Source organism: Natator depressus, chromosome 5, assembly GCF_965152275.1.
Source record: "Natator depressus isolate rNatDep1 chromosome 5, rNatDep2.hap1, whole genome shotgun sequence".
NCBI classification, from domain to species: Eukaryota; Metazoa; Chordata; order Testudines; family Cheloniidae; genus Natator; species Natator depressus.
Genome location: NC_134238.1, coordinates 48,755,816 through 48,775,636, shown reverse-complemented (window position 1 = coordinate 48,775,636; position 19,821 = coordinate 48,755,816). Strand labels below are relative to the sequence as shown.

The following is a 19,821-nucleotide window of genomic DNA, read 5'->3' as shown; positions in this document are numbered from 1 at the left end:
GTCAAAGAACCACTCCAGACACCAAAGTTTGCCATTCAGGATCCACCCTCACGTTTTCTCCCAGCACCGATGTTAGCACTAACTTGGGCACTGGCATCATCTTCACCTAGAACTGTGTTTGATGGTACAACGATTCCCAGAGGAGTTCTTCTGCCCTTCTCTAAGCTACTCCTCTCCTGACTCCAACAGAAATCCCTCTTCAGGGAAACTGAAGCGCCTTAGGGGATATCCAAAGAGTCCCCTACAAGATTGGTAGTGGATGGTCCATCCACAACCTGGCCAATGCCTGTATGATCTACCACCAGAGCCCTATTGAGCATATTGGGGCCCACCATCCCACCTGTTCATGAGTTGAGTCCCATCACATATCTCCATGAGGAGGAGGATATCCCAGGCCCTCTCTGAATTTGTGTCCAGGGCCCTCACACTAAAACTGGAAGAGCAAATGGCTAGCAAAACTGGCCCAGGAGATGCTCCAGCTACCCCACCCACGGAATCCTCTTCTTTCCCCAACAAGACTGACATCCTGGCTCTGGTACTGACCAAGGATAACTTTTTACATAACTCCCTACTGGATGAGACAGTTCTGGCTGATGGACTTGCTGCACATATCAGCATAGGTTCCAATCAGACTTCCAGAAAGCCCAGATCTGTTGTCACAGAACCAAGAACAAATTTTTCATCCAGACCCAGCATCTCTACAACTGATGACCTGAATGTTGGCTGGAGGCGTGGAAAGACTGCTCTTCACATGTTCAGAAAATCTTGGCACAAAGCAGAAAACCATCCATGAGGAAGATCCATTCCTTTAAATGCAAGAGATTTTCCATATGGGCAACCCAACACAGTCTAGTGCTTGACCAGGCCTTAATACTGAAGATTCTGGATTACTTAATTGCAATTGAAACATTCTGGACTCTCCTTCAGTTAGATGAAGGGTCATCTGATGATGATATCAGCATATTGCCCTCTAATACTGTTGCTTTTGATAGTCTCCTATGTGACAATATTGAAGTTCCTTAGGGGTGTGATTGATGTACACTTATTCACTGGGAACAGAGCCTACCCCAACATGAGACCTCAACATTGTTCTTCTGAAGCTAATAGAGCCCTCTTCTGAGCCCTCACGGAATGCCCTGTTTGCTATCTGACCCCTAAAATAGTCTTTCTGGTGGCCATCACCTCAGCCAGGAGAGTAAGTTTCAGGTGCTCAGGGCTGAATTTCTATATACAGTGGACATAGTGGTTATGAGACCTCATCCAAAGTTCATTCCCGAAGCGGTATCTGAATTTCACTTAATTCAAGTAATCAGCTTACCTGTATTCTTCCCTAAATCACATTCCACACACAGGGAAAAGAAACTGCACACCCTGGAGATATCATTCTCTATGCTACTTCATGGACAGGACTAAATCTTTCAGACTACCCCCATGCACGTTTTTGGTGATAGATGGTCACTCTAAAGGCCAAGACAGTTAATGTCAGACTGTCTTAATGGACTATTGAGTGTATCACATTGTGCTACCAGCTGTTAGAGCTACCACCCCCACTGTCCACCAAGGCTTTACTACAGTTCAAGCAACATCCTGTTCCCGTTTCTGAAATTACAATAACTGCTGTGTAGAGTAGTCCAGTGATATTTGTAACCATTACGTACTGGACTTGGGTGCTAGAACCAATGCCAGATTTGGGAAAGCATTCTCTCCTCTCTCTCTCTCTTTTTCACTCTCAGGATCTCTTTCCCCCCAGTGTAGATGGAGATATACCAATATACTTTATTTTGGTTTGGGAATCAAAATAAGCTGTACCAGAATAAATGCCTTTATACTTGTATAACTGCATACGCAGTAAAGTGGTGGTTGCCACTTTAATTATGCCAGCAGGGTTAAAGTAGAAAACTTTTAAATGTAGACAAGCTCTTCTTTCTGTTTTAAACCGAGTATATTTTGGTTTAGCAGTTTCCTTAAGTTGATTTGGAACAGGTTTAGGCTAAACTGAAACAAGTCACTCTTAAAATGAAATAATTAACTGAAATAAGCATCCACACAGTGCTTTGCACCAATTTAACTAAAATAATACAAATTTATATACACAGATCCTTACTCTAGATGTTTTCTTAATTCTTGTCCTATCCTCAGTGGTTAAGGAGAACAATTTTTCACCCTCCTCCTTGTAACAACCTTTTATGTAATTGAAAACTGTTATCATATCCCTCCTCTTCTCCAGACTAAACAAATCCAATTTTTTCCATCTTTCCTGATAGGTCATGTTTTCTATCCCTTTAGTCATTTTTGTTAATCTCCTCTGGACGTTCTCCAATTTGTCATCTTCTTTCCTGAAATGTGTTGAGAACTGGGCACAACACACTAGCTGAGGCCCTATCAGCATGGAGTAAAGTGGAAGAGTTGCTTCTTGTGTTCTGCGCTTACAACACACCTGCTGATACATCTCAGAATAATGCTTGTTTGTTTTTTTGCAACAGTGTTACACTGTTGACTCATATTTAGCTTGTGATCCACTATAACCTCCAGATGCCTTTCCACAGTACAGCAGAACCTCAGAGTTATCAACACTGGAGTTACGAATTAACCGGTCAACCACACACCTCATTTGGAATTGGAAGTACACAATCAGGCAGCAGTAGAGACAAAAAAAAAAAAAAAAAGCAGTATAGTACAGTATTAAACATAAACTACTGAAAAAAAGTAAAGCAGCATTTTTCTTCTGTGTAGTAAAGTTTTCAAAGCTATATTAAGTCATTGCTCGGTTATAAACTTTTGAAAGAAACATAATTTTTGTTCAGAGTTACAAACGATCTCCATTCCTGAGCTGTTTGTAACTCTGAGGTTCTACTGTACTCCTTCCAAGGGACTCATTTCCTATTTTGTATGTGTGCAATTGCTTGTTCCTTCCTAAGTGGAGTACTTTGCATTTGTCCTTATTGAGTTTCATCCTGTTTACTTCAGACCATTTCTCCAGTTTGTCCAGATCATTTTGAATTTTAATCCTATCCTTCAAAGCACTTGCAACACCTCCCAGCTTGGTATCATCCACAAACTTAATAAGTGTACTCTCTATGACATTATCTAAATCACTGATGAAGATATTGAACAGAACCCGCCCCAGACCAATCCCTGCGGGACTCATTCCATGTGCCCTTCCAGCTTGATTGTGAACCACTGATTACTATTCGAAGTCCTAGTAATATAGTTTAAGGAGCCACCAAATAGTCTGACCTGTATATTTCACAGCCCACCAGCACTACCCTGCACCCACACGCTAACCTAACAACTGAAATTAGGCCTAAGTATTACAGCCCCCAGGAGACTATACAATTACATGCCACAGGCAGAGAATAGAAGGGACTGAGGTGCACTGGCAGTCAAGGCTTATGTAATGGCAGGAAAATGATTAAGTGAAATATATCCAGATAATGCCAGCAAATAACCTGCACCCACATGCTGAAGAGGAAGGTGAAAAATCTCCAAGGTCACTGCCAATCTGATCTGAGGAAAAATGTCTTCCGGACTCCAGATGTGTGTTGTGAAGTGTGTTTTGAGACAGATTATGACTTGCGAATTTGAGAGGCTAGATTGTGATGGTTTAAAAAACAAAAAAACCATACACAAACACACCGGACACCATAGTGTTTTGCTCTTTCAAATTGGTTAAATTATAACTTACTCCTCAATGAGTGCAGATGCTGTTGATGTGTTTGAAGAAATATGATTTAGAACTAACTTTATTGTTAAGGGTGTTTAAAAAACAAACAAACAAACATATGCTTCATATCCAATTGATAAGTTGAAGTAATAGATTGGATTTTGGAGTGATACTCTATATAAAGGTGTATATAGATAGCCAGATATATATTATGCAATTGGTACACACTTCTAATGAAAATAGAAAGTGGCATTTGCATAGTTGCTATTTCCATTAATTGAGATAACTCAGAAAAAATTAAATGTAAATGTTGCAAAACATTCTTTACAAAAAACAAAACAAAACAAAACAAAAAGCAAGTGTAGGCTAAGTACAAGTATGAACAATTTCAGTTCGAGGGGCTAACTTTTTTTCACAAGGTTAGAAGGTAAGAAGAGAGGCTTGTAATAAGTTCCTACACAGGCCTAACTTTAGCATTTTTTAATAATTTGAGGTAAATGCTTCTTTGTTTTTTTTAGTTTGAATGATTGCAGATCTGTTTAAAATTTCCATATACAGGGAAATAGGTTTACTTACCAAATGTTCTGTGAAAGTCTCTCTCTCTCTCATAGGTTCACACTGACCTAGTTACCTTCCCTGCTAGGTTTGGGATTATATGTTCATTTTTGGTGATGTCACTTTATCTTTATTAAATTGCTGAAAAGGAACAGACAATTGAGGGTGTCAAAAACAGTTATGCATCTCCAGTGAAGTACTTGTATGTCAATCAGTGAGGAAGTTAAATATCTTGGAATCCTGAGCTGTTCAAAAGTCTACAGGTGTTAAATACTGGTTCAGAAATCCAATAGTGACTTTGTATGAACAGAATACAGTTCTGGGCAAGTAACTTTTCTTTTCACAACGCTTTTTGAAAGCTTACGGGAAGGGATATGTGTAATTTTAGAAAATAGGGGGAAAAAACCCATAAACTCGCACTTTAAATTGCATTTAAGCATAATTTGAGCGCACTGTTTGCAACTATCTTTTTATGAATACTAACCAATTCATGACAACAGTAATATGGAAGCACAAAGTTTTAGATAATAAGCCAGTTCCATTCTTATTTAATAGTAGCTTAAAAGATCTAAGAAGCAACTTGAATATAAAAGCAAAATGTCTAAATATTAACTAGTAAATTTTCTTCCTTGGATTATTAAAACAGGAATTTGGAAAACTTTTTATTACATTGAATTTCCACATGTTCATCACTTACACATTTTGACAAGATGTCTGTGAAAGTTTAGTGGACCTGTTTATTTCTTAAATAAGAGTAGAAAAAGTCTGCTAAATCATACATTTATTTTTTGTTAATCAGGTGAGAGTCAACATCTCAGTAGTGAATGAGAGGTAGATAGATTGAGTGGGAGTAGGCCATGAAGGGCTATAAAATTGAAGACTTGTAATTTGTTCAATGTGATGATGAAGAGGGAATCAATAGAAGAATGATAAGAAAGAGGTGGCATGATCAAAGCAACGGACTAGGAAAATGATCTTTGCAGTAGGATTCTGAATGGATATGAGTAGGGCAAGATTGCATTGTCAAAGTCAGAGAGAAGGATGTGGTAATAATCGAGACTCAAGATGAGAGCCTAGACACTGTCTGGATAGGAAAGACGGTATTTTAGAGATGTTATGCAGAAAGAACGAGCAAGATTCAGATATAGCTTGCATGTGAAGACCTAGAGAGAGGCCCAAATTGAAGATGATGCCTCGGTTACAGGTCTGAGTGACAGGCAGGATAATGGTGTTGTCACAGTGATCAAGAGAGGACATAGCAAGCTGGGTTTGGGGGAGGATGAGATTAAAAGATCTGTTTTAGCTGTATCGAGCTTGAGCTGTTGACTAGATATCCACAAGGAGTTGTCGGAGAGGCAGGCCGAGGTTTTAGTTTGGACAGGAAACAGCTGTGGATCAGAGGTAGATCTGTGAGTTGTCAGCATATACACCTCTACCCCCATATAATGCGGTCCGATATAACATGAATTCGGATATAACGCAGCAAAGCAGCGCAAGCCTTGGGGGGAGAAGCAGAGCGGTGGCGGCGCACTCAGGGGAGGAGGCGGAGCAGAGGTGAGCTGGGGCAGGGGGGATGCGGGGAGGGCCAGAGCAAGTAACCGGCGGGGGGGAGGGCGCAGAGGAACCACTCACCACCCCAGCTCACCTCCGCTCCGCCTCCACCTCCTTCCCTGAGCGCGCCGCTGCCACTTCGCTTCTTCCCCCACCCCCCTTCCTTCTTTCCAGGCTTCCCATGCCAAACAGCTGATTGACGCGGCAAGCCTGCAAGGGAGGGAGGGAGAAGCAAGCCGCGGTGGCACGCTCAGGGGAGGAGGCGGAGGCAGGGTGGAGGTGAGCTGGGGCGGGAAGCGGTTCCTCGCCCTACCCCGATATAACACGATCTCACCTACGAGACGGTAAGATTTTTTGGTTCCGGAGGACCGCATTATATCTGGGTAGAGGTGTATATATGGTAGTTGAATTTGTGTTTGTGGGTGAGATTACCTACAGATAAAGTGTAGAGGGGGAAGAGAAGGGGACGCAAAGACAGAACCCTGTGGATACAGAAAGCTTAGGGTGAAAGTGCAGTAGCTGGAGAAGCAAGTGGAGACAACAGTGGGATTTTTTTAAGATGATAGAGAGTACAATAAGTTGTATTGTGAGGGGAAAGAGCCAGAGGAAAATTGGAGGTTAAGGGAGGGGATGAGATTGTTTGTGGGAGATCAGGAGATGGGGTGCGATCACGGAGACAAATGGAGGGGTTAGAAGAGAAGAGCAGATGAAAAAATTGCCTCTGTGACAGGGAAGAAGAAGGAGAGAGTTGCTGGAGGCAAAGTGGGGAAGGCAAGTTGAAGGGAGGAGGAAGGTTTTGTTTTGGAAGAAATTGCCAAGATCCTGTACAGCAAGAGATGTGGAGACAAGAGGAAGTGAGTGAGGGTTTGAGGAGTGAGTCAAAGGCAAAAATACAGCTGACGTGGTAATGGGGTTCAATAAAGTTGAAGAAGCAGTTCTTTCCAGTAGGATCCCTTTGGGTGCTCCATTTTAGGTGTTCACGCACCCATGCACCTTTGATCGGAGATTTTAGGTAGGCAGTACCTGTTTGGCCTGTTCATGCACTTCAGTCCCCTTCACGTCCTGCACTGAGGATATATATAGCTCTGCACAGGCAAACAGTCCTCAGTTCCTTCTCAGCTGCTTTGTATATCTAACATGCCTGCATCGTGATTAGCATTATTGTTTTTGCAGTTTAGTTAGTTTAGTTTAGTTAATAGTAGTAGTTTATTTAACCTGGTAGTTGTTTAGAGAGGTTTTTCATGTGATTACAACCTCCGCCCTCCACCTCCTCTAAAGGGAGCTCCTTGGGGTAGTTCTTGCCATGGTATGCTGGAATCCCTGGAATTCAAATGTTGCCTCTCCTGCTGGGAATCCATCCTGGTTAGTGATGGACACCCTGAGTGCCTTTGCTATATGGGAGACACTCACATACCCGCAACATGCAAGATCTGCATCTTTTTTAAAAGCTGATCAAGGAAAAACAGAGAAATCAAGTTTAGGCTCCTGATGGAGCAAGCTCTGCAACCAGCCTTGGATCTGGATACAGGTAACCCTACTGTACACTGGCCTCCAAATTTTATTAATGCCCCATCAGTTGCTGCATTTCAGTCACCAAGATCCTCAACAAAGAACAACACAGTAGGTAGTGACTAAGCTCCAAAGAAAATAAGTTCTAGTTGTTCTTCGAGTGATTGCTTATCTGTATTCCACAATAGGTGTGCGTGCTCGCCACATGCACCGGTGCCGGAAGTTTTTCCCCTAGCAGTACTCGTAGGAGGGAGCGCCCCAGCGACCCTTGGAGTGGCACCTGCATGGTGCAGTATAAGGGGAGCTGCGCGCTTCCCCTACCCTCAGTTCCTTCTTGTCTCCAGTGAAGGTGCGTCAGAACTACTCTGCTCCAGCCTTGCTGTAGCTCATCCCCAGACCTGTTCATTTGTTCAGTGTTGGTACCTGTAGTTAGTTAGCTGTTTAGTTAGTTCAGTTAGTCAGAGAGCCCTGGCCAGAGCATGCCGCATGCCCCGGATTTTAAGTTGTGCGGCAGTTGTAGGCGATCTACGCCAAGGAGTGACCCGCAAGCAGACTGTCTGCGCTGTTTGGGAGAAACCCATATCGGCGATTGTTGCAAAATTTGCAAGTCATTTAAGCCTCGGACCAAGAGAGAGGGGGACATTAGGCTCCGGCCATTCTCATGGAGTCGGCGCTGACCCCGACTCCGGTGCGCCACTCTGAGCCGGCACTGGGCACCGCTGTATCGGTGCCCGGCGACCTTCCGGTGCCATTGACCAGTCGGCACCACTCCCCATCCACAGGGCACGCCAAGAAGGCCAGAAAGACGCCACCTTCACAGCGGCACCGAGGAAAACCCGGGACAGAGGCTAGACCCATGTTGGGCAGTCCTCAATCCCCACCAGCCTCTAGGCGTCTGACTCTCGTAGAGCAGAGTAGCCCGGTCCCTTCGGAGCAGGCCTTCCTGAATGTCCGGATGCCATCCACACCGGAGGCCCTGCAGGCGGCCTGGGACATTATGTCCATGCCAGTACCAGGAGCACCGCCGATGTCTGCCCCATTCTTCAGGGGCAAGCCACTGCTGGGATCTCCGCAGTCACCCCCAGCTCACTACTGGTCTCGGTCCAGGGAACATTCCTAATGCCATTCGCCGCCCAGCCACTGTTCAGGGCAAAGTCCCTGTGGATCGCCCTCGACTCCCACCAGACTGTCTGGTTGGGTTCCGTCAGACAGAGACTCGGCACCGCTCCACCTCGAGGAGCAAATACCGACGGGACCGAGGCAGGCATCGCCAAAGGTCCTTGTCTCGGAGGGGTTATTGCAGCCGGTCATGGCACAGACATCGACACCGTTCCCGCTCGGAATCCCGCTCCAAGACTCCGCCAAGGCATCTCCTCTGCAGCCCCGGGCGTCAGTCGCTGTCGTCTCGCCATCGCGGGTCCGCCCATCAGAGCAGATCACAGAGCAGCCATTACCGACGGTACTGGTCCTCCACATAGGGATCCGGGGACAGCGGCAGGTCGTATGTCAGCCCGGCCTCCATTTGTAGTCATCCATCAATGGGCCAGGCCGGCCAGGCCTGACAGCTAGCCCTGCCGGTGCTGCAGCAGGTGCAGTGGCACTGGGCGCCATGGCCGGCCCAATGGTACCAGTGGGTACCGTGGCCCCCGATGCGGCCCCCTGTGGGGGCTCGCTCGGTGGCCGGAGCCTCGGAAGCACCCTCGGCCTCTCTCTCCAAACCGCCGAGGAAGGAGTCAGTGGGACATACATCCTCGGCACCGTGCCCAGAGACCAACCAGGTGGTGGATCCTCTGGTGCCAGCGGACACCCAGAGTACCGCACCGGCCTCCTTGCCCTCCCCGGATGAGGCGATTACGGCCCCGCCCCGCTCTGTCCCTCAGGAGGACTTCAGGGCCCACCAAGAACTCTTAAAAAGGGTGGCATCAAGCCTCCACCTCCAGGCAGAGGAGATGGAGAAGGCCTCAAACTCCCTGTTTAATGTGCTGTCCTCTTTGGCACTGGTCAGGGTAGCCTTGCCTCTCCATGAAGGGGTGGCAAAAATTTCGAATGTCCTGTGGCAAATAGCCGCCTCGTTGGCCCCCATCTCTAAAAGGGTGTACCCGCCAAGGGACATGAGTACTTATACACCTACCCAGAGCCCAACTCCCTGGTGGTCGAGTCGGTCAACCACAGGGAATGGCAGGGCCGGCCAGCCCCTACCGCGAAAAATAAAGATTCATGGAGGCTGGACTTTTTTGGAAGAAAAATGTATTTGTCCTCAAGCTTCCAGTTACGAGTGGCAAACCACCAGGCTCTCCTGGGCCAGTATGAGTTCAATCTGTGGGGCTCCCTGCCCAAGTCCAGGAGCGCCTTAAGAAGGAGTTCAAAGCGCTGGTGGAGGAGGGGACAGTGGCTGCCAGGGCAACCCTGCAGGCAGCTTTGGATGTGGTGGACATGGCCGCGTGGTCCATGGCCTCCACAGTGTCCATGAGAAGGGCGTCGTGGCTCTTGCTCTCTGGGCTGTCCAGCGAGGTGCAGACCTCCATGCAGGATCTCCTGTTTGATGGCAAAGCTCCGTTTGCAGAGCAAACGGATACAAGCCTGCATGGCATGAAAGACTTCTGCACGACCTTCCAGACTCTGGATCTCTGTGTTCCAGCTCTGGCTAAACCTAAATTCAAGCCGCAGCAGACTCCCGCTCGGGCCACCCACCTAAAATATGAGGCCGCCCATAAGAAGTCGCGGGACTGTAAGAGGCACCCTCAGAGGCAGTCTTGGCCTGCCCCCCAACCTGGGTCCTCCAAGGGCAAGGAAGCGGGGGAAAAGGCGATTTTGATGGGACGCTCGGGGGCGCCCTGCCAGTTCTCATCAGGGATGCACCCTCAGTAAAGCTTCCCTTCTCCAATTAGTTGTGTGCTTTCCTCCTGGAGTGGTCGCAGCTGACCTCGGACCCATGGGTCCTCAACACCATCTCCCGGGGCTACACCCTCCAGTTTACTTCCTCCCTGCCCAACCATCCTCCGTCCCTCCTGGGGGACCCCTCGCACGAAGCTCTGCTCGCGCAGGTGGTGGGGCCGCTCCTGGCCTAGGAGCGGTGGAAGTGATGCCTGGGGAGTCAAAGGCAAGGGGTACTACTTCTGCTATTTCCTTATCCCAAAGGCCAAAGGGGGACTCAGGCCCATCCTGGACCTGCAAAGTCTGAACCAGTACATGGTGTAGCTCAAGTTCTGCATGGTCTCCCTGGCCTCCACCATCCCCTCCCTGGATCCCGGGAACTGGTACGCTGCCCTCGATCTGCAGGACACGTACTTCCACGTTCATATATTCGAGGGGCACAGACGCTTCCTCCGTTTGGTGGTGGGGCAGAATCACTATCAATTTATGGTCCTCCCGTTTGGCCTGTCCACTGCCCCTAGGGTATTTACAAAATGTATGTTGGTGGTAGCAGCCTACCTCAGGCATTGGGGGGTCCAGATCTTTCCCTATCTGGATGATTGGCTGGTCAAGGACAGCTCCCGGTCGCAGGTGAGGGATCACGTGATGCTCCTCTTGTCCACAGGAATTGCTTTGGGCCTGTTGGTAAACAACACCAAGTCCACGTTAGTCCCAGTTCAACGCATAGAGTTTATCGGGGCACTCCTGAACGCCTCGTCGGCCAGAGCCTCCCTCCCACTGGACAGGTTTGAGACCCTGAAGGGGCTCATCGACACGGTCATAAGGTTCCCGGTGACAACAGCCAGAGTGTGCCTCCAGCTCTGGGGTCACATGTCGGTGTGCACATACGTGGTCCATCACGCCAGACTCAGGATGAGGCCCCTCCAGCGTTGGTTGGCCTCGGAGTTCTCCCAAGCCAGGGACAGGATGGACAAAGTCCTCCCCATACCCGACTCGGTGATCGCCTCCCTACAGTGGTGGTCCACCCCAAGTAACATGCTCCAAGGGGTCCCGTTCAGGGACAGGGCCCCATCGCTGGAACTGGTGTCCGATACGTCGGACCTGGGTTGAGGGGCCCATGTGGGGAACGTTCAAACCCAAGGCCTGTGGTTGGCTCAAGATCTGACCCTGCACATAAACATCAAGGAACTCGGAGCAGTACGGCTGGTGTGTGTGGCCTTCCGCTCGCACCTGGAGGGCAGGGTGGTCAGAGTCCTCACAGACAACACAGCCTCGATGTTCTATATCAACAGGCAAGGCGGGGCCCGCTCCTCTGCCATGAAGCCCTCAGGCTGTGGGATTTCTGTATAGCCCACGACATCTACCTAAAGGCCTTCCATCTACCGGGTACCCGGCATGCCCAGGCGGATCGCTTGAGCAGGGACTTCTCTCAACACGAATGGTCTCTCCACCCGGAAGTGGCTCACAGGCTTTTCCGAGTGTGGGGGACTCCCCAGGTGGACCTGTTCGTGACTCGGCAGAACCGGCGCTATCCACGGCTCTGCTCCAGTGGGGGACTGGGAAGGGGCGCTATCTCCGATGCCTTCCTCCTGTCCTGGTCAGGCCACTTCCTATATGCCTTCCCCCTGTTCCCACTGATCAGCAAGGTCCTGGAAAAGATAAAGACAGACAAGGCTTGGGTTCTCCTGGTTGCCCGGCGTGATCCAGGCAACATTCGTACGGGACCCTCACGGGCCTGGCGGTTGCTCCGCTGTGGCAGTTGCCATTCCATCCAGATCTGCTCTTCAAGGACCAGAGTCACCTTCTCCACCCCGGCCTACCGCGTGGCTGCTCAATGGCTAGGTAGGGAGGAGAGGACATGCTCAGAAGGGGTTCAACGCGTCGTGCTAGAAAGCAGGCGGCCCTCCACGCGCCGCGCCTACTTGGTGAAGTGGTCCTGGTTTTCTAGATGGGCGAGTGAACGGGGTGTCTCCCCGGTGGCCGCCCCGATCCAGCTTATCCTTGACTACCTTCTCCACCTTAGAGCCCAGGGCCTGGTACCCTTGTCAGTCCAGGTGCAATTGGCAGCCATATCGGCCTTCCATCCGCCGGTGCAGGGTCACACGGTACTCTCCCAAGTTATGACTGGCCAGTTCCTTAAGGGGTTGGACCGTCTTTTTCCGTATGCTAGGCCCTCGGTCCCGCAGTGAGACCTGAATCTGGTGTTGGCCCATCTCACGGGGCCCCTGTTTGAGCTGCTAGCCACATGCTCCTGGTCCCACCTCTTGTGGAAGGTGGCCTACGTGGTCGCAATCACGTCGGCCAGGTGGTTCTCGGAGCTCAGGGCCCTGACTTCTGAGCCTCCGTACACAGTTTTTCATGAGGACAAGGTCCAGCTCCGCCCACACCCTACATTTCTCCCGAAGGTGGTCTCTGCCTATCCCATGGGTCAGGACATTTTTCCCCTGGTCTTCTGCCCCAAGCCCCATGATTCCAGTGAGGAGCACCATCTCCAACTCTCTATGTGCAACAGGCTCTGGCTTTCTATCTCAAGCAGACCAAGCCGTTCAGAAAGTCCTCGCAACGGTTCATCGCCTAGGCTGAGCACATGAGAGGTAGGTCGATCTCCACTCAGTGGCTTTCCAACTGGATCACTTCGTGCATCCATACCTGTTATGACCTGGTGGGTATCCCCCCTGCCACCGATTGTGAAGGCACACTCAACTCGAGCGCAAGCCTCGTCGGTTGCCTTCTTGGCCCATAGAATCATAGAATATCAGGGTTGGAAGGGACCCCAGAAGGTCATCTAGTCCAACCCCCTGCTCGAAGCAGGACCAATTCCCAGTTAAATCATCCCAGCCAGGGCTTTGTCAAGCCTGACCTTAAAAACCTCTAAGGAAGGAGATTCTACCACCTCCCTAGGTAACGCATTCCAGTGTTTCACCACCCTCTTAGTGAAAAAGTTTTTCCTAATATCCAATCTAAACCTCCCCCATTGCAACTTGAGACCATTACTCCTCGTTCTGTCATCTGCTACCATTGAGAACAGTCTAGAGCCATCCTCTTTGGAACCCCCTTTCAGGTAGTTGAAAGCAGCTATCAAATCCCCCCTCATTCTTCTCTTCTGCAGACTAAACAATCCCAGCTCCCTCAGCCTCTCTTCATAAGTCATGTGCTCTAGACCCCTAATCATTTTTGTTGCCCTTCGCTGGACTCTCTCCAATTTATCCACATCCTTCTTGTAGTGTGGGGCCCAAAACTGGACACAGTACTCCAGATGAGGCCTCACCAGTGTCGAATAGAGGGGAACGATCACATCCCTCGATCTGCTCGCTATGCCCCTACTTATACATCCCAAAATGCCATTGGCCTTCTTGGCAACAAGGGCACACTGTTGACTCATATCCAGCTTCTCGTCCACTGTCACCCCTAGGTCCTTTTCCGCAGAACTGCTGCCTAGCCATTCGGTCCCTAGTCTGTAGCGGTGCATTGGATTCTTCCATCCTAAGTGCAGGACCCTGCACTTATCCTTATTGAACCTCATCAGATTTCTTTTGGCCCAATCCTCCAATTTGTCTAGGTCCTTCTGTATCCTATCCCTCCCCTCCAGCGTATCTACCACTCCTCCCAGTTTAGTATCATCTGCAAATTTGCTGAGAGTGCAATCCACACCATCCTCCAGATCATTTATGAAGATATTGAACAAAACCGGCCCCAGGACCGACCCCTGGGGCACTCCACTTGACACCAGCTGCCAACTAGACATGGAGCCATTGATCACTACCCGTTCAGCCCGACAATCTAGCCAGCTTTCTACCCACCTTATAGTGCATTCATCTAGCCCATACTTCCTTAACTTGCTGACAAGAATACTGTGGGAGACCGTGTCAAAAGCTTTGCTAAAGTCAAGAAACAATACATCCACTGCTTTCCCTTCATCCACAGAACCAGTAATCTCATCATAAAAGGCGATTAGATTAGTCAGGCATGACCTTCCCTTGGTGAATCCATGCTGACTGTTCCTGATCACTTTCCTCTCATGTAAGTGCTTCAGGATTGATTCTTTGAGGACCTGCTCCATGATTTTTCCAGGGACTGAGGTGAGGCTGACTGGCCTGTAGTTCCCAGGATCCTCCTTCTTCCCTTTTTTAAAGATTGGCACTACATTAGCCTTTTTCCAGTCATCCGGGACTTCCCCCGTTCGCCACGAGTTTTCAAAGATAATGGCCAAGGGCTCTGCAATCACAGCCGCCAATTCCTTCAGCACTCTCGGATGTAACTCGTCCGGCCCCATGGACTTGTGCACGTCCAGCTTTTCTAAATAGTCCCTAACCACCTCTATCTCCACAGAGGGCTGGCCATCTCTTCCCCATTCTGTGATGCCCAGCGCAGCAGTCTGGGAGCTGACCTTGTTAGTGAAAACAGAGGCAAAAAAAGCATTGAGTACATTAGCTTTTTCCACATCCTCTGTCACTAGGTTGCCTCCCTCATTCAGTAAGGGGCCCACACTTTCCTTGGCTTTCTTCTTGTTGCCAACATACCTGAAGAAACCCTTCTTGTTACTCTTGACATCTCTTGCTAGCTGCAGCTCCAGGTGCGATTTGGCCCTCCTGATATCTTTCCTACATGCCCGAGCAATATTTTTATACTCTTCCCTGGTCATATGTCCAACCTTCCACTTCTTGTAAGCTTCTTTTTTATGTTTAAGATCCGCTAGGATTTCACCATTAAGCCAAGCTGGTCGCTTGCCATGTTTACTATTCTTTCGACTCATCGGGATGGTTTGTCCCTGTAACCTCAACAGGGATTCCTTGAAATACAGCCAGCTCTCCTGGACTCCCTTCCCCTTCATGATAGTCCCCCAGGGGATCCTACCCATCCGTTCCCTGAGGGAGTCGAAGTCTGCTTTCTTGAAGTCCAGGGTCCGTATCCGTATCCATGTCCCCATTCAGGACATTTGTAGGGCTGCCATGTGGTCTTCGGTTCACATGTTCACCTCGCACTATGCAGTCGTCTCCCAAACCAGGGATGATGCTGGGTTCGGCAGGGCTGGCCTCCGCCCTGAGAACTTGTGAACTTCTACCCGCCTCCAACAGATATAGCTTGGAATCACCTATTGTGGAATACACGTGAGCAATCACTCAAAGAAGAAAAGACAGTTACCTTTTCTGTAACTGGTGTTCTTCAAGATGTATTGCTCATGTGTATTCCACATCCCACCCTCCTTCCCCTCTGTCGGAGTTGTCCGACAAGAAGGAACTGAGGGTGGGGGGAGCGCGCAGCTCCCCTTATACTGCGCCATGCAGGCGCCACTCCAGGGATTGCTGGTGCGCTCCCCCCCTACGGGTACTGCTAGGGGAAAAACTTCCGGCACCGGTGCACGTGGCGAGCATGCACACCTATTGTGGAATAGACATGAGCAACACATCTCGAAGAACTCCAGTTATGGAAAAGATAACTGTCTTTTCTCCTTGTGGAAAACTTCCAAAAAGAGCCAGATCACTTCAGAGACCATGTGCTCTAGAGGCTGCAGGTCCCCAGGGATGTTCCATGGAGGCTCGAAGCTGCTCCAGTACTGGGAGCTCTTTGAAGACTTCCAGTTCCTCGAAACACCATTGTACCAGTCATACCTCAGTATTGAAACCAAACCAGATATTGTTGAAGCAGGATGAATCTAGCAAAGACTCCACTCTATTTCACAGAAGCATGCTACATCTTCACACTCCCTGCGTTCTGTATCTGAATGAATATCCAAGGTGTCTGCACCTGTATAATAGAGGCTGTGTATGTCATCTGTACTGGAGTCATCTGGACAGGCCTGTGTCTCAGCAATCCGTGCCTTCGGTACCTGCCCCATCTTCCAAGATGAGGCCACCAAAGCAGGCAGTTCCCTTGGTAGTGACACCAATTACTGCAGACCCTTGACTGATTTAAACTAATTTACACCAGTTCCATAAGAATTTAGATATTCTAGAGACTTATTTATGTCAGATGAGCTGGAATCCTCCTTGTTAATAGGAACCAAGCAGTTGTCAGTACCGTGATCTATTGGGTCACCGAGACCATATCTTTCACTAGTACATCCTAGCTCTTCAGTACCGACTGCGTCAGATAGGCAGTTACATTCACCTCAGGCATCTGCTCCACTACTGGATTTTCAAGGATGATTCCTCAGACTCTCAGATTGCTTTGGGAATCCCCTGACTATTCTACAACAGGCATTCCCCCATCTTTCTACCATGAGACTGAAATCTCAGGGACAGTCTCATACCCCTCCTTATTGGCATGACCAGGGTTGGATGCCACCTCCTTTGCTTTGTGGTCCACCTCAGTGCCCGTATTTGGATCTGTGGGCTGTTTACTTCCAGCAGTTCTCAAAGCCTCCCAGTTCCTCCCAAAGGGACCATGGAGGGAGACATGCTTCTGTCTCATTACTCCCTCCTCAACAGCCTCGGGAGAAGTCTTTTGAAGACCAGGAAGCTAGAGTGGACAGGGAAGACACCCTGCAAACTAATATTCCATCATCCTCACTAGAGGAGGCCATAGTTCTGCCAACACCTTCTCTCGCTGATGACTTTAAGCAATTTCAGGAGTTGATTCTACTACAAGAGGTCCAGGAGCCCCAACATAAGCTTTTAGACATTTTACTTACAACAGCTTCTGGCAGGGCGGTTCTACTAGTGAATGAGTGTTAGTGGATCCCACAAAACAATCTGGCGCGCAGTGCCCACTGGCAAATGGGTACACAAGAAATATTACATACAGGTAAAATAATTCAGATCCATGCTTCTAGAGTAGATGCTTCTGTTGCCAGTGCAGTCTTGTTTTCAGTGTTAGATCTAACTTAGAAGCTCTCACCTTCATCAAGGGATACTGCTCAGGAATCACCTACAGTGGAGCATCCATAGGGACACTTTTGAAGAAGAGCTTACTTTCTTTGGGCAATAACTGAAGGAGTTTGAGATGTGTGTCCCTGTGAGTCTCTGCTACCTGCTCTCCTTCCCCTCTGCTTCGGAGTCTTGTATGTCAGGATTGCACAATAGGGAAGGAACTGAGGGCAGTTCCCCCATGCAATTCTTTATATATCCTCAGTACAGTCCACAAACAGGACTAGAGTGTATATGCAGGCTGAATAGGCATTGCTACCAAAAATCTCCTATCAAAGGTGCATTGGTGGAGCATCCAGAGACCCATATCCTGGAGAGCTCCAGTTACAACACAAGGGGAGTAACCTCTCCTTTTGCTGAGAAGATGGCAGAAGTCATAGTGGAGAGAACAAATTCGTAGTGGAGGAAGTCAGCCTGGTCATGGGATTTTCACCAGAGATGCTCTCCAGCATGAGAGCAGGAGCGAAGGAAGCAGATATTGGGGGTGAACCAGGGCTTGGGGTTGGCAGAGCAGGTTTTGTGGTGGGAGGGAGTGGCAAAAAAATCCAGGGTAGAGGAGAATGAAGCATGGAGAGTCAACAACCACATCAGTGGAAGAAAGGAAAGAGAGGGCTGAAAGAAGAGAATTCGTAAATGCTGGTGGGATGGAAGTCATGAAAAGGCTAAGTGACAGGATATGGGGATGGGGAGAGGGCTGGGTTGATGGGCAATGCTAAAAAAAAAAAAGAAGAAGAAAGAAAAAGAAAGTAATGGTTGGAGAGGGGAACTCAGCAATAGAAATTGGAGAGCAGTGCTTATTGAAGACCCAGTCAAGTGAACAGCCCTTTTGGTGAGTGGGAGTGTTGAACCAGTTAGTTTTCTGTTTGTCTCCACAGATATTTACAAGTACAGTTGCAGTAATTGTGTTTGCAAAAGTATGTATTGTATGAAAGCTTTTCAAAATTGTACTCTGAAAGAGCCACTAGAAGTTAGTTATGTGAGTACTACATAAATTGCAGTAGTAACTAATCTTCAACTATACTAGAATGTGAATTTTTTAAAATGCTCAAATGGTTGAATGTGATATGATAGAATATCTTTCTAAGTATACTACCTAGCTAGCTTTAGTGTATCCAAAAATGCCTGCCTTCCTCTTACACATTTTATTAATAACTGTGGTTCAGATCTGGAAAGTAAACTGTGTGTTGGTGATTATTTTTCTTGGCCAGCGTATCTAATACTGCAGTCATAACACCGCAGTTCACTAATTATTTTAACTATATTAACTGTTTTCGTCATGACTCTAATTGCTTCTTTTACTACACAGAAATTTCAAGACATTGAAGAAATGCATCTCCTTCACATGAAAGAGATTGTAGAATCTTTGTCAAATACTGTAAAAGAAATTCATTTACAAATAGGCCAGGTGAGTTTATTTAAATTAATCTTTGTATTAATCTGACTATAAAATTTGTTAGATTTGTTTCTTAGATAATGAAAAGTCATATATCACTTATTGTTTCGGCAACAATTGCCAGTTTTTGGTCCATGATATAGACTTGTCTTCCACTAGAAAAAGGAGAAATGTGCCAGCAAAAATTTTTTCCTGTAACCTTATGGTTCACTTTATGACAATACAAGCTTTGAAATTGTCACTTTATGACAATACAAGCTATGAAATTCAAATGTATAGATGCCACAACTATTATAATATATCACTCTTTTGCAGGACTTTTTTTTATTCCTTCAAATTGTATAGACACACATCTTAATATATAGGAGCAACATAACCAGGGAACTTTGAAGTTTATTACTTTTGAGCATGTAAAATCACAGTCTTTATGCTGCATGTGTTTGCATATATCTGTGGCTTTATTCTTGAGTGATTGCATGTTACAATAAACACGTTGGGCCAAATTAATAGGTAATATAAATGGCTGTATAAAGTACGTGTGACCAAGTAAGTATAAATTATACTCTGAATGGGGTGTGTAGGGTTTTAGCAGGAAGAAAACAAACAAGAGGGTATACACCTTTCTGTTTGCTTTTTCTATTACAGCCTTGTGCTCCCATTCTCTCAGCATGTAAATTACACCCACTTACTGAGGTGTAAATTACACTAGTGTTTAAATCCCTTCTAACTTTAGCCCACTGATCGTATTTATTTGTGTCCTCATAATTTTTATAAATTGAAGTACATTGTTTATGTACTTATACTTAATACGTGTATGTGATGGATAGCTGCACTCGGTGTACATATAGAGCCACGAGGGATATCATGCATTGTTGAGGATTATTCAGGGGCAGTATACACACTTCATTGATGATGTGTTCCCTTCAACCGGTATTCTTCAATCTGGCAAAGTACTCATTCCTTATCCAAAAGTATATAATGCTAATATTTCAGTTATTTTTTTAAATAGTTCAGTCTTGATAAAAACAAAATGTTATCTATATTCTGAAAACTTAAAAAAAAAAGCAAACAAACAAAAAACAAAATACAATTTTATCAAACTCTGGAGCCAAACCTTATTTTTAGAGTGAGAATAAGTATGAGAAATTTAAGACACAAAATAGCATCTTAAAATAAATGTTCATCACCCATAATCACAGTTTCAATCAGTTTCTGAAAGTTGCTGTTCTCCCTCATGACTTCTAAATTCTAATTTTTTTTTTATCAGATTACTATTTGGAAGGCTCTGTAAAGAATGCAGCTTTGGTTGATATAGAAATAGGATTATAGGTTAAGGATGAAACTGAATAAGATGATAGTACCTTTACAAAGAGGTCTGGGTTCTCTCATGTTGTTCCCCTTAGTATACC

The 19,821-nt window shown here is 47.1% G+C and overlaps 1 protein-coding gene across 2 annotated transcripts in view; it reads left to right on the top strand.

Moving 5' to 3' along the window:
* Positions 1-19,821, top strand: part of FCHO2 (FCH and mu domain containing endocytic adaptor 2) — a 242,751-nt gene that overhangs the window by 79,634 nt on the left and 143,296 nt on the right. For both annotated transcript variants that reach the window (XM_074952749.1, XM_074952748.1), the window contains exon 7: positions 18,326-18,424. In XM_074952749.1, the coding sequence (XP_074808850.1) occupies positions 18,326-18,424 (99 nt within the window). The remainder of the gene's footprint in view (positions 1-18,325; positions 18,425-19,821) is intronic.